General features: G+C 50.1%; 1 protein-coding gene across 1 annotated transcript; it reads left to right on the plus strand.

The window, feature by feature from the left end:
* Positions 1 to 6328: 6328 nt before the first annotated feature.
* Positions 6329 to 10134, plus strand: LOC129716447 (probable E3 ubiquitin-protein ligase TRIML1). Its single transcript, XM_055666317.1, has 2 exons — positions 6329 to 6664; positions 9242 to 10134. Exons 1-2 carry the CDS (start codon positions 6329 to 6331, stop codon positions 9932 to 9934), a joined length of 1029 nt encoding a protein of 342 aa, XP_055522292.1. The 3' UTR covers positions 9935 to 10134.
* The last annotated feature ends 1673 nt before the right edge of the window (positions 10135 to 11807 follow it).

Genomic DNA, 11807 nt, shown 5'->3' on the forward strand with positions numbered 1-11807 from the left:
CTCATCCTTCAAAACTCCAGCGAGTACGCGCCCAGTGCCGCCAAACGCTCATCGTAGGTTAACCCACCCGTTCCTGCTTGGGTCCAGCACCAGAGAGCAGAATGTGGTTAACAGCAGCTCTCTGTCTCCCTCTACCAACCACCCCACCCCCCCCACCCCCAATCTGTAAATCCGCACGCAGTCCCCCCCCCCCCCCCCCCCCCCCCCCCCCCCCCTACCCCAACCGCTCCCTCCCCCGGAACCGACCTCCTGGGTGTCGTTGTCTGCAGAACCACTCCGGTGAAACGGCTGGAATGTCGGGGTCTTCCCCTTCTCCGGGTCCTGTGGGAGGGGGAGGGGGAAGGTGATGGGGATGGGGAGGGGATGGGGATGGGGGGGCTGGGGGGGGGGGGGGGGGGGTAAACAGAGGGATCGTCACTAAACCGCAACTCTCACCAACTCCCGCAGATGCTCAGGTCTGTGTACCGTGTTATATGAAATAGATTGGCGTTCATAACAAGAGGAGTTGAGTATAGGAGCAAAGAGGTCCTTCTGCAGTTGTACAGAGCCCGGTCAGACTGCACCTAGAGTGTTGTTCGCAGTTTTGGTCTCTAAATTTGAGGAAGGACATTCTTGCTATTGAGGAAGTGCAGCGTAGGTTTACAGGATTAATTCCCGGGATGGTGGGACTGTCATATGCTGAGAGAATGGAGCGGCTGGGCTTGTACACTCTGGAGTTTAGAAGGATGAGAGGGTTTCTTATTGATTATTTAGGGTTTGGACACGCTAGAGGCAGGAAACATGTTCCCGATGTTGGGGGAGTCCAGAACCAGGGGCTACAGTGTAAGAATAAGGGGTAGGCCATTTAGAACGGAGATGAGGAAAAACTTTTTCACACAGAGTTGTGAGTTTTTTGGAATTCTCTGCCTCAGGTGGAGGCCGATTCTCTGGATGCTTTCAAGAGAGAGCTAGATAGGGCTCTTAAAGATAGCGGATGGGGAGAAGGCAGGAACATGGTACTGATTGGGAATGATCTGCCATTATCACATTGAATGGCGAAGGGTCGAATGGCCTACTCCTACACCTATTGTCTATTGTCAAGCTGGAAAGGGTTCAGAGATGTTGCCAGGCCTAGAGGGGGTGAGCTATAGGGAGAGGTTGAATAGGCTGGGTCTCTATTTCATGTAGCGCAGGAGGATGAGGAGTGATCTTATAGAGGTGTACAAAATCATGAGAGGAATAGATCGGGCAGACGCAGGGTAGAGTTTCTTGCCCAGAGTAGGGAATCGAGGACCAGAGGACATTAGGTTCAAGGTGACGGGGAAAAGATTTAATAGGAATCCGAGGGGTAACCTTTTCACACAGGTGGTGGATGTATGGAACAAGCTGCCAGAGGAGGTGGACAGTGACTTGCGGTGAGGTCAATGGCTGGGGAGACACTGGCTTCTACCCCATCCTAACTTAGTTGTGTGTGTTAGTTGTGTGTGTTAGTTGTGTGTGTTAGTTGTGTGTGTGCGTTAGTTGTGTGTGTTAGTTGTGTGTGTGTAGTTGTGTGTGTGTGTGTGTGTTGTGTGTTAGTGTGTGTGTGCGTTGTGTGTGTGTTTGTTGTGTGTGTGTGTTGTGTTGTGTGTGTGTTGTGTTGTCTGTGCGTGTGTGTGTGTGTGTTAGTTGTATGTGCGTTAGTGTGTGTGTGTGTGTGTTGTAGTGCATTATGTGTGTGTGTGTTAGTTGTCTGTGTGTTAGTTGTCTGTGCGTGATGTGTCTGGGAGGAAAGGAGAGAAGGGTGAGAGGGAGAGAATGGAGGGAGGGAAGTAGAGAAAGAAGGGAGGGAGGGAAGGAGAGAGGGGAGGGGAGGAGAGAAGGGAAAAGAGAGGGAGGAAGGAGGGAGGGAAGGGAGAAGGGAGGGAGGGGAGGGAGAAGGGAAGGGAAGGGAGAGGGTCGGCGGCGGGAGTGGATGCCGGGGTCCCGAGCCGAGAGTAGATTACTCCATGGTGGGGCCCAATTGGGAGCTCTGTCTCAGCGGCCCAGAGCCTCCGAATCGGCCGCTACAAATCAACGAATCCACCTCCCAGTCAGCGGCTGGAAAGTCAGCGCCGCCAGCAGTGGAATCCAGTACTGCGCCGCCGCTGCTAACGTGGAGGGAGAGTGAGGCAGCGTCAATGTTTTCAAAGTTTTTCCTGTTAAATGGGTGATTGGAACGTGACTGACCATAAAATGCCAACAAAAAAACAGAAAACGTTGTCGGCATTCAGCAGGTCGGGCAGTGTACAGTATCTGGATAGGTAAGGGTTAATATTTCTGAGGTAATATGGAGCAGCAGATTGAACCGCTGCCTCACGGGGCCAGAGACCCGAGTTCGATCCTGACCATGTTCACTGTTCGGAGGTGCACATTCTCCCTGTGACCGCGTGGGTTTCCTCGGGGTGCTGCGGTTTTCTTCCACATTCAAAAGACATGCGGGTTTGTAGGGTAATTGGTCCTCTGTAAATTGCCCCAAGTTTGTTGGGAGTGAACGGGAAGGTGGGATAACAGAGACCAAGTGTTAATTGGTGATCGATGGTCGATGTGGACTCGGTGGGCCGAAGGGCCTACTTCCATGCTGTATCTAAGTAAAGTAAGCTCCACTCTGGCCAGAAAATCAACCTTGTACTGCCGCTCAACAGAGAAAACAAGTCGTCATCAATACAGCACAGGAACAGGCCCTTCAACCCACAATGTCTAGTTTATGGAAGGAGCATTCAGAAGCCTGATAACAGAGGGGAGGACGCTGTTCCTGAGACTGGTAGTAGGCGCTTTTAAGATTATGTACCTTCAGCCCGACAAGAACAGTGAGAAGAAGGAATGACCGGGGTAGAACAAGTATTTGATTATGTTGGCTGCTTTTCATGATGAGGGATGATCTTAGAAGAGATGTAAAACAGCATGAGAGGAATAGATCGGGGAGCCGCACAGAGCCTCTTGCCCAGAGGAGGGGTATCAAGTACCAGAGGACATATAACCATATAGGTTTAAGGTGAGGGTGGAAAGGTTAAATAGGAACCGGAGGGGTAACTTTGTTCACACAATGGGTGGTGGGTGTATGGAATGAGCTGCTGGAGGAGGTAGGTGAGGGGAGTACTATCGTAACGTTTCAGAAGCATTTAGACTGGTCCATGGATAGTACAGGTTAGAGGGATATGGGCCAAACGCGGGCAGTGCAGGTCGGTTCAAGAACCTAATGGTTGTGGGTAAGGAGCTAGGAATGGGAGCTATAATGAACCTGTCGGTTATGTTAATGGAATAGAACAGTTCCTTCAGCCCACATCAGACCGCAGTGCCTCTATCGTATGTGCCCCGACCACCACTCAAGCAGTGCGTTCCAGTAACCCGCCACCGTGTGTAATGAAACATGCCCGGCACATCTCCTTGAAAGACCCTTCTACTGTGCTAAAATCGATGTCCTCTCATCTTTGGCTGTTCCATGAACTTCTCGCAACCTGGTCGGCGCCCACTGTACCGCCCAGGTCAGACCTGTATTTTACCGGATTGCTTGTAAAAACAAGACATTTCACTGATCCGAGGTATATTGAACAATAGAGTATGAATGTTTAAGAAAGAACTGCATATGCTGGAAACATCGAAGGTAGACAAAAATGCTGGAGAAACTCAGCGGGTGAGGCAGCATCTCTGGAGAGAAGGAATGGGTGGCGTTTCGGGTCGAGACCCTTCTTCATTACAGTGTCTGGTATTGAAGTGATGTTATTGTGTCTGGTATTGAAGTGATGTTATCACCCTTCATCAGACTGGTGTGGGGGCGGGAAGAAGAAAGTAAAGGCGGAGACAGTGGGATGTGGGAGAGCTGGGAAGAGGAGAGGAAGCAGGGAGACAGCAGGGACTACCTGAAATTGGAGAAGTAAATGTTCATACCGCTGGGGTGCAAACTACGCAAGTGAAATATGAGGTGCTGCTCCTCCAATTTGCGGTGGGACTCACTCTGACCATGGAGGAAGCGAGGTCTGTATTTTACCGGATTGCATGCAAAAGCAAACAATTCCACTGTCACTAGGTACATGTGACAATAGAGTATAATTGAATCATTGAATTCAAGTTTACACATGAGATTATTAAATAAAAATCGAGCGTATATGAAGGAACTGCAGATACTGGTTTAAGTCGACGATAGACACAAAATGCTGGAGTAACTCAGCGGGACAAGCATCATCTCTGGAGAGAAGGAACGGGTGACGTTTCGGGTCGAGACCCTTCTTCATTACAGTGTCTGGTATTGAAGTGATGTTATTGTGCAGACTAACATTATGAACAATTCACGATAGGAAACACTGATGTATTTAATTTCAGGGAATGAAATTTACCCAAAGCTGATTTCAAATGACATCCACTTTCTGGTGAGGGCTGTGATTGACGGGACTGAGCTCCGCCTCCCCTCAGCCGGGCCCCGCCCCTTTCATTCATTGTTCCGCCGCCGTTTCGCGCCCGAAACCCCATTGAACGCGGGTTCAGCAGCAGCCGCGGCGGCTCCACAGCTCCGGGCTCCCCCGGGTCCTAAAGCCCGCCGACACATTGTGGTGTTCCAAGTGGGCTCTGCCTGCCTCTCTGTACAATGCGGGTAACGTTCCTTGTTTCTGTTGTAGCCACACCCCTCCCTCGCCGCTTTCTCAGCTACATCGTGGCGGCTATTTGAGGCATGTAATGGGGGGGAGGGGGCAACGCGGCACATGGGACTAGCTTAGATGGGGCATCTTGGTCGGCATGGAACAATTAGAAACATAGAAACACCCCCACATCAGTCTGAAGAAGGGTTTCGACCCGAAACGTCCCCTATTTCCTTCGCTGCATAGATACTGCCTCTCCAACATAAACAAGCTGTACAGACGTGCACATTATCCAAATTCAGTGAAGTGACATTGAATATCTCCATTGAATTCATCTATTACATTGAATGGAATTAATGATACCGCAAGTACATTTCATTTGAAAGGTCCAATACCTTGACATTTTTACAACCCTGATCATCTGCCCCTGTTGCTTCCCTCCTTCTCCCTAATCCTCGAGGACGGACTTTGAATGCCGCCCTCCGCCCTGACACAAGAAGCTCTGAGTCTTGGTGTTGAAACAAAGAACTACAGATGCTGGTTTATACCAAACATAGACACAAGTGCTGGAGTAACCCAGCGGGTCAGGCAACATCTCTGGAGTGAAAGGGTGGGTGACGTTTCGGGTCGAGTCCGTTATTCAGACGAGAGGGGTGGGTGGGATGGGAATGGAGACCTGGAGGCGAGGAAAGTCCTGGACCAATTAGAACTGGCTGTAAGTGTGGTTCACATTAGTTTATTGTCACGTGTACCGAGATGCAGTAAAAAGCTTTTGGTTGCGTGCTATCCAGTCAGCGGAAAGAAGGATCGACCCAGGGTCACCAATGAGGAAGATACTAGTTCAGCGCTGCTCTCTAGTTGAATAGGATGATTCCGTTGTCTGATAACCGCTGGGAAGAACCTGTCCCTGAATCTGGGGGAGTGCGTTTTCACACTTTTACATCATTTGCCTGATGGGAGAGGGGAGAAGGGAAGAGGGCAAATGGCAAATGGTGCCTAGGTGCCATTGGCGGCGAGGGTAGGTGTGAGCTGAAGACTGGTGTATGAGAGGCAGGTGCAGTGACGGGGATTAGAATGAAGCCGGAGGGAGGTCTGGGTCCATCCTGAGCCTGGGCTGTGAACACGCATCCTGATCCCGGGTGCGGGCGGCGGGTTCCACTGCCCAACAGGAGCAAGTCAGTTACACCCGAGGCCTCGTTAGCGCCGGCCCTGTCCCTTCCGCACTGAGTCACAGAGTCACAGTCACGGAAACAGGCCTTTCGGCCCAACTTGACCATGCAGATCAAGATGCCCCATCTGCACAAATCCCACCAGGCCGCGTTTGGTTCATGTCCCTCTATCCTTCCCTATAATGCTGTTATAGTTCCGACCTCATCTACCTCCTCATACACCCACCGCCTTCGATGTGTCCCTTTCGCTCGTGACCTCGAGTTCTGGCAACATCCTCGTAAATCTTTCCTGCTCTCTTTCCAGCTATCTGTTCTGCCATCGCCTGCCGCAAGCCCTGTTCAGGGCTGTTTCATATCTAACATCCCTCCCTCGTGTGAGATTAGTTGGAAGCGGCCAGGACACCTTCACACTGAACACCAAAGATCCTATAGCAAGCTCCGCAATAGAATCTTTGCTGAACACTTGCAGCCAAATGACATTCATTCCCCGAGACGGCAGCGTGTGCTGTAGACACTCGAGATACTGCAGGGGGTCAGCAATTGTGCGAAAGGCAATGCGTTTTGAAATAGGAAGTGGCGGAGTTAAAAATGGCTGCGAAAGACCAGGTCGAGAGTTTAACTGAGGAGGCAACATGCCCCATCTACCTCGATTTCTTTGCCGATCCGGTTATACTGGAGTGTGGGCACAACTTCTGCCGCTCCTGTATCACACAGAGTTGGGACAAGGAGAGGAGAAACTCCTGCCCGGAATGTAGAGAGGAGTTTGTAGACCGCAGCCTCGGGGTGAATCGAGCTTTGGGGAGACTGTCTGAGAAAGTTCGAACACTGAGCCTAAACCGGACTGAGAAGGAAAGTAAACTTCAGTGCGAGGAACATCAGGAAGAACTCAAGCTGTTTTGTGAAACGGACAAGAAGCTGATCTGTGTGATTTGTCGAAGTGCGCGGGAACACAGAGATCACCGCAGATTCTTGTGTTCTTTGGGTTTTTTTCATACCTACGGAATGCTAAATTTTACACAGCGGGAATGTGGCAAGGATTGACAATTCTTCTTCCTGGGAGAATTATTTTGCTGTTCGGGGTGAGATTGAGTATAGGCCTGTATACTCGAGAGTTCGGGTGTATTGGAGGAGATCTCAGCGAAACGCAAAGGTCTTACATGGCGCAGTGGGCTGGATGCAGGGAAGATCTTTCCCCTGTCATAGAAACATAGAAAATAGGTGCAGGAGTAGGCCATTCGGCCCTTCGAGACAGCATCGCCATTTAATATGGTCATGGTTGATCATCCAACATCTGCATCCCATTCCGTTTTTTTTTTTCCACATATCCCTTTAATTCCCTTAACCCTAAGAGCAAAATCTAACCCTCTCTTGAAAACATCCAGCGATTATGGCCTCCACTGCCTCCTGTGGCAGAGAATTCCACAGATTCACAACTCTCTGGCTGAAAATGTTTTTCATCATCTCAGTTTCAAATAGCCTATCGCTTATTCTTAATCCATGACCCCTAGTTCTAACTCTCCCGACATCGGGGACATTTTTCTCGCATCTACCCTGTCCAATCCTCTAAGAATTGTATATGTTTCTATAAGATCCTCTCTCATCCGTCTAAATTCCAGCGAACACAAGCCCAGTCGACACATTCCTGGTGAACCTACACTGCACTCCCTCATTAGCAATAATGTCCTTCCTCAAATTAGGAGACCAAAATTGCATACATTACCCGATGTGCGGTCTCACCAGTACAACTGCAGTAGGGCCTCCTTGCAGTCAACATGCCATTAGTTTTCTTCACTGCCTGCTGTACCTGCATGCTTACTATCGGCGACTGATGTACAAGTACATCCAGGTCTCGTTGCACTTTCCCTCCCCTAATCTGACCTAATTCAGATAATAATCTGCCTTCCTTTTCTTGTCACCAAAGTGGATATCCTCACATGTATCCACATTATACTGCATCTGTCATGCTTCTGCCCACTCACCCAACCTATCCAAGTCAGTCTGCAGCTTCATAGCATCCTCCTCGCAGCTCACACTGCCACCATAGCTTTGTGTCATCTGCAAACGTAGAGATGTTACATTTAATTCCCTTGTCTAAATCGTTAATATATATTGTAAACAACTGGGGTCCCAGCACTGAGCCTTGCGGTACCACAGTAGTCACTGCCTGCCATTCTGAAAAGATCTGTTAATTCCTACTCTTTGTTTCCTGTCTGCCAACCAATTCTCTAGCCATGTCAATTCCCTAACCCCAATACCGTGTGCTCTAATTTTGCATACTAATCTCTTGTGTTGGATCTTGTCAAAGGCTTTTTGAAAGTCCAGACACACTACATCCACTGGCTCTCCCATATCCATTCTACTTATTACATCCTCAAAAAATTCCAAATGATTAGTCAAGCATGATTTCCTCTTCATAAATTCATGCTGACTTTGACCGATCCTGTCACTGCTTTCCAAATGCGCTGCTATAACATCTTTAATAATCGACTCCAGCATCTTCCCCACGAGCGAAGCAAGGCTAACTGGTCTATAATTCCCTGTTTTCTCTCTCTCTCCTTTCTTAAAAAGTAGAGTTACATTGGCTACCCTCCAACCCCAGGAACTGATCCAGGGTCGAGAGTACATTGGAAAATGATCACCAATGCATCCACGATTTCTACTGGGATGCAGACCATATCTGCCTTCAGTCCCAACAGTAAAGATAAACCTGCACTCTCTTGACCTGATATCCCTGCATGCGAATAAGGTTTTAATAAACTGCCCAGCATCCTGTTGCAGACTTTGACAACCTTCCATGCTCTCCAGAAAATGTGAGTCCTCCACAGACTTACTAATCACACTTTCTACATTCACATCCAAGCCATGAACATATAACATAAACAGCAAATATTACAGCACCGATCTCTGCTGCACTCCACCGGTCACTGACCTCCAAGCAGAAACATAATCCTTCTACCGCTACCTTCTACCTCCAACCACCAAGCCAATTTTGGATCCATTTCACCAGCTTGCCTTGGATCCCACCTGCCTTCATTTTCGGGACCAGCCTTACATGCAGAACATCTCAGAATGAGATCAGTGTGTTCTTAGTTGTACACACCCATCAAATCCACCCGTGAATCCCCTCTCTTTCAGCGACCCGACAACCACAAGTCTCCACCCATTCTGTCTAACACCCGGTCATGGACTTCCTTCCATGGTCCAAGCCTCCCCTCCCTCTCTCTCACCCTCCACTCAAAGATACGGGGGCAGGTCATCTGGCCCCTCATGTCTCCCCCCATTCACTATGATCCTGGCGACGCCACCCCACACCTCTACCTCCAATTTAACAACCTCAAATTACCACTCACCTCAATAGCCTCTTGCTCCGATCTGCCTCCATATCTGAATAGCCCGCTTCATTCCTCCATCCCCACTGCAATCTCGCAATCCTCCCCACTATCTGCACTCGTCCACCCTCCCCCACCTCACGAAATTCCTCTCTCCATCCCTGGATAAAAGCTCTGGGAAAGATGTCTGTTGACCACCGGATGTGGTTCGGGTGAAACCCCGGGCAAGGTTTCAGTTGTCCGCCCGCCTGTGCCTGAGGCCGAGCGGCCTCTCCTACCCCTGTCCCGGGGCCGCGCTGCCCGAGTCTCCCCCCGACCGACCACCCCTGATTCTCTGCTTCTCCCCCCAGTCTCCGTCACCCTGGATGTGGAAACAGCGCATCCGCAGCTCGAGGTTTCTGAGGACCGGAAGAGGGTGAGACGGACCCGGACCCGGAGGCGTCTCCCTGACACCGGGAAGAGGTTTACAGACTGGGGGTGTGCGCTGGGATCGGAGGGATTCACATCGGGGAGACATTGCTGGGAGGTGGAGGTGGCGGGGAATCAGTGGTGGAGTCTGGGAGTCGCCGCTGAGTGTGTGGAGGGGAATGGAGAGGACGACCTGACCCCGGAGACTGGAGTCTGGAGCATCAGGCGGTGGGATGACGAGTTTGATGCATTCAACTCACATCCATCCCGTCTCCCCGACCGTCCCATCCCACGTCTCAGTTACGTGTCCGGGACAGTTTCATTTTACGACGCGGACACCAAGTCCCCTCTCTACATCTCCACTGGGAATAAATTCACAGAGAAATGTTATCCTCTCTTCGGGACTTGTGATGAAAACTGGCTGAGAACCTGCTCCGGTTCCGCTCCGGGTGTGTAAAAGGGTCGGGTCCCGGGACCGGCGTCAGGAGCGGGGCTCAGTGACTGTGGGGCAGAAACCCGGTGGACAACAGGTCGGCGCTGGACGGCTACCATTTAATCCCCAAATTCCGCGTCGTGAAACCCCAGTGAGCGCGGAAATAAAACTAGGGGGAATGCAAACGTGGGAAGAGTGAAATAAACAGCAACTGAAATCAGCAACGGAACAGAAATTACTTTTATAAAATATAAAGATTGAACCAATTTCCCTTCCCGCGGGTTCAGCAGCAACCGCGGGTGGCGGGTCCTGAGCTCCGGGCTCCCCCGGGTCCTCAAGTCCACTGTCTCGTTTTGAAGGGTGCAAGAGCCGTCTGGGAAAATAGAAACCCGGTAAAAGTGACCATGTGGTGGTGCAGAAAAAGAGGGGCGGATGATTTGGAAATTACTAAAGGAGGGGTAAGCTGAATGCCGAGAACGCGAGGCAGAAGGTTTGTTAATTACGTGAAAATATTGAATCTATCGTTGAGTCTTGAAGCCGTGGGGAGCCGTGCGAAGATGTAACAGATTTCTATGTTCGTGAACCCCACTGACCAGCAGCGCAACGTACGATATTGATCGAGCACCAAAGGAACTAAAGCAATACTGAAACTGATTGAAGGCAGACACAAAATGCTGGAGTAAGTCAGCGGGTGAGGCAGCATCGATGGAGAGAAGGAATGGGTGATGTTTCGGGACGAGACTCTTAGAAGGATCTCGACCCAAAACGCCACCTATTCCTTTTCTCCATAGATGCTGCCTCACCCGCTGAGTTACTCCGGCATTTTGTGACTACATTCGATTTTATCCAGCATCTTTCACCTGAAACAGATTAGTGTGTTGGAACGTGCATTATCGGTTCCCTCGCATGTATTGATTATTCATTAATAATGGGTGAAATGTAGTATTGACTTGACTGGGATATTTGCAATCGTCTTCAGTCAGGACAATCAGTTGATGCATTCCAGCATATCTCGCCTCAAGACTTGAATTTAATTCTTTGCTCCATGATAGGGCCAAGTCTCAAGACGATTTTTTATTCCTTCAGTTTTAAGACCAACCATCTTCAGGTAGTATCAGAACTGAACGAGGAGGAGGACTCAAATGCAGGCTCAGACACAGGGCAGACCAGTTTCAGAGTTTAATCGGTCCGTCGGTACACAGGTAAACAAAAAACGGAGGCAACAGTACAATCAAGGAGCAGGCAAAAACAGTGGTCGAAAAGCAGGCAATGGTAGAGATAACAAGGTCAAAAGATTTCTAGAGCTGGCACGAGGTGAAACAAAGTAACATATACAACGAACTGGCAATGAGAACAAAAACACAAAGGGCTTAAATACACAGACTAACGGGATAACGAGACACAGGTGAAACACATCAGCGCGATGCCAACAATCACACGAGGGGAAACGACACGACAGGAAATGGGACCTGAAACGAGAGGAGATGAGACACCAAAATAAAACAAGAATGCAAACAACAATAATAATAACAATAAGAAGCAGAAACTAGATCAAACGTGAGACCTGACAGTACCCCCCCCCCCCCCCCCCACCACGGCCGGCTCCCGACGGCCCAGGATCTTCAGGATGTTGGCGCCAATATTCCCTGATCAGTTCAGGGTCGCATATGTCGCTCCTCAGGTCCATAACCCTCCCAATCCACAAGATACTGACGACCACGACCACGCCGGCGCATCCCCAGCAACCGGCTGACTGTAAACACCGGACCCCCATCAAGGAGCCGGGGAGACGGAGGGGGTTTGGAGGCAGGGATCAGAGGACTCTCCTTAAATGACTTCAGTCGGGAGACATGGAAAGTAGGGTGGACCCTCATGGCACGGGGGTGTTGGAGATGAA

Source organism: Leucoraja erinacea, unplaced genomic scaffold (assembly GCF_028641065.1).
Source record: "Leucoraja erinacea ecotype New England unplaced genomic scaffold, Leri_hhj_1 Leri_237S, whole genome shotgun sequence".
Classification (NCBI taxonomy): Eukaryota; Metazoa; Chordata; class Chondrichthyes; order Rajiformes; family Rajidae; genus Leucoraja; species Leucoraja erinaceus.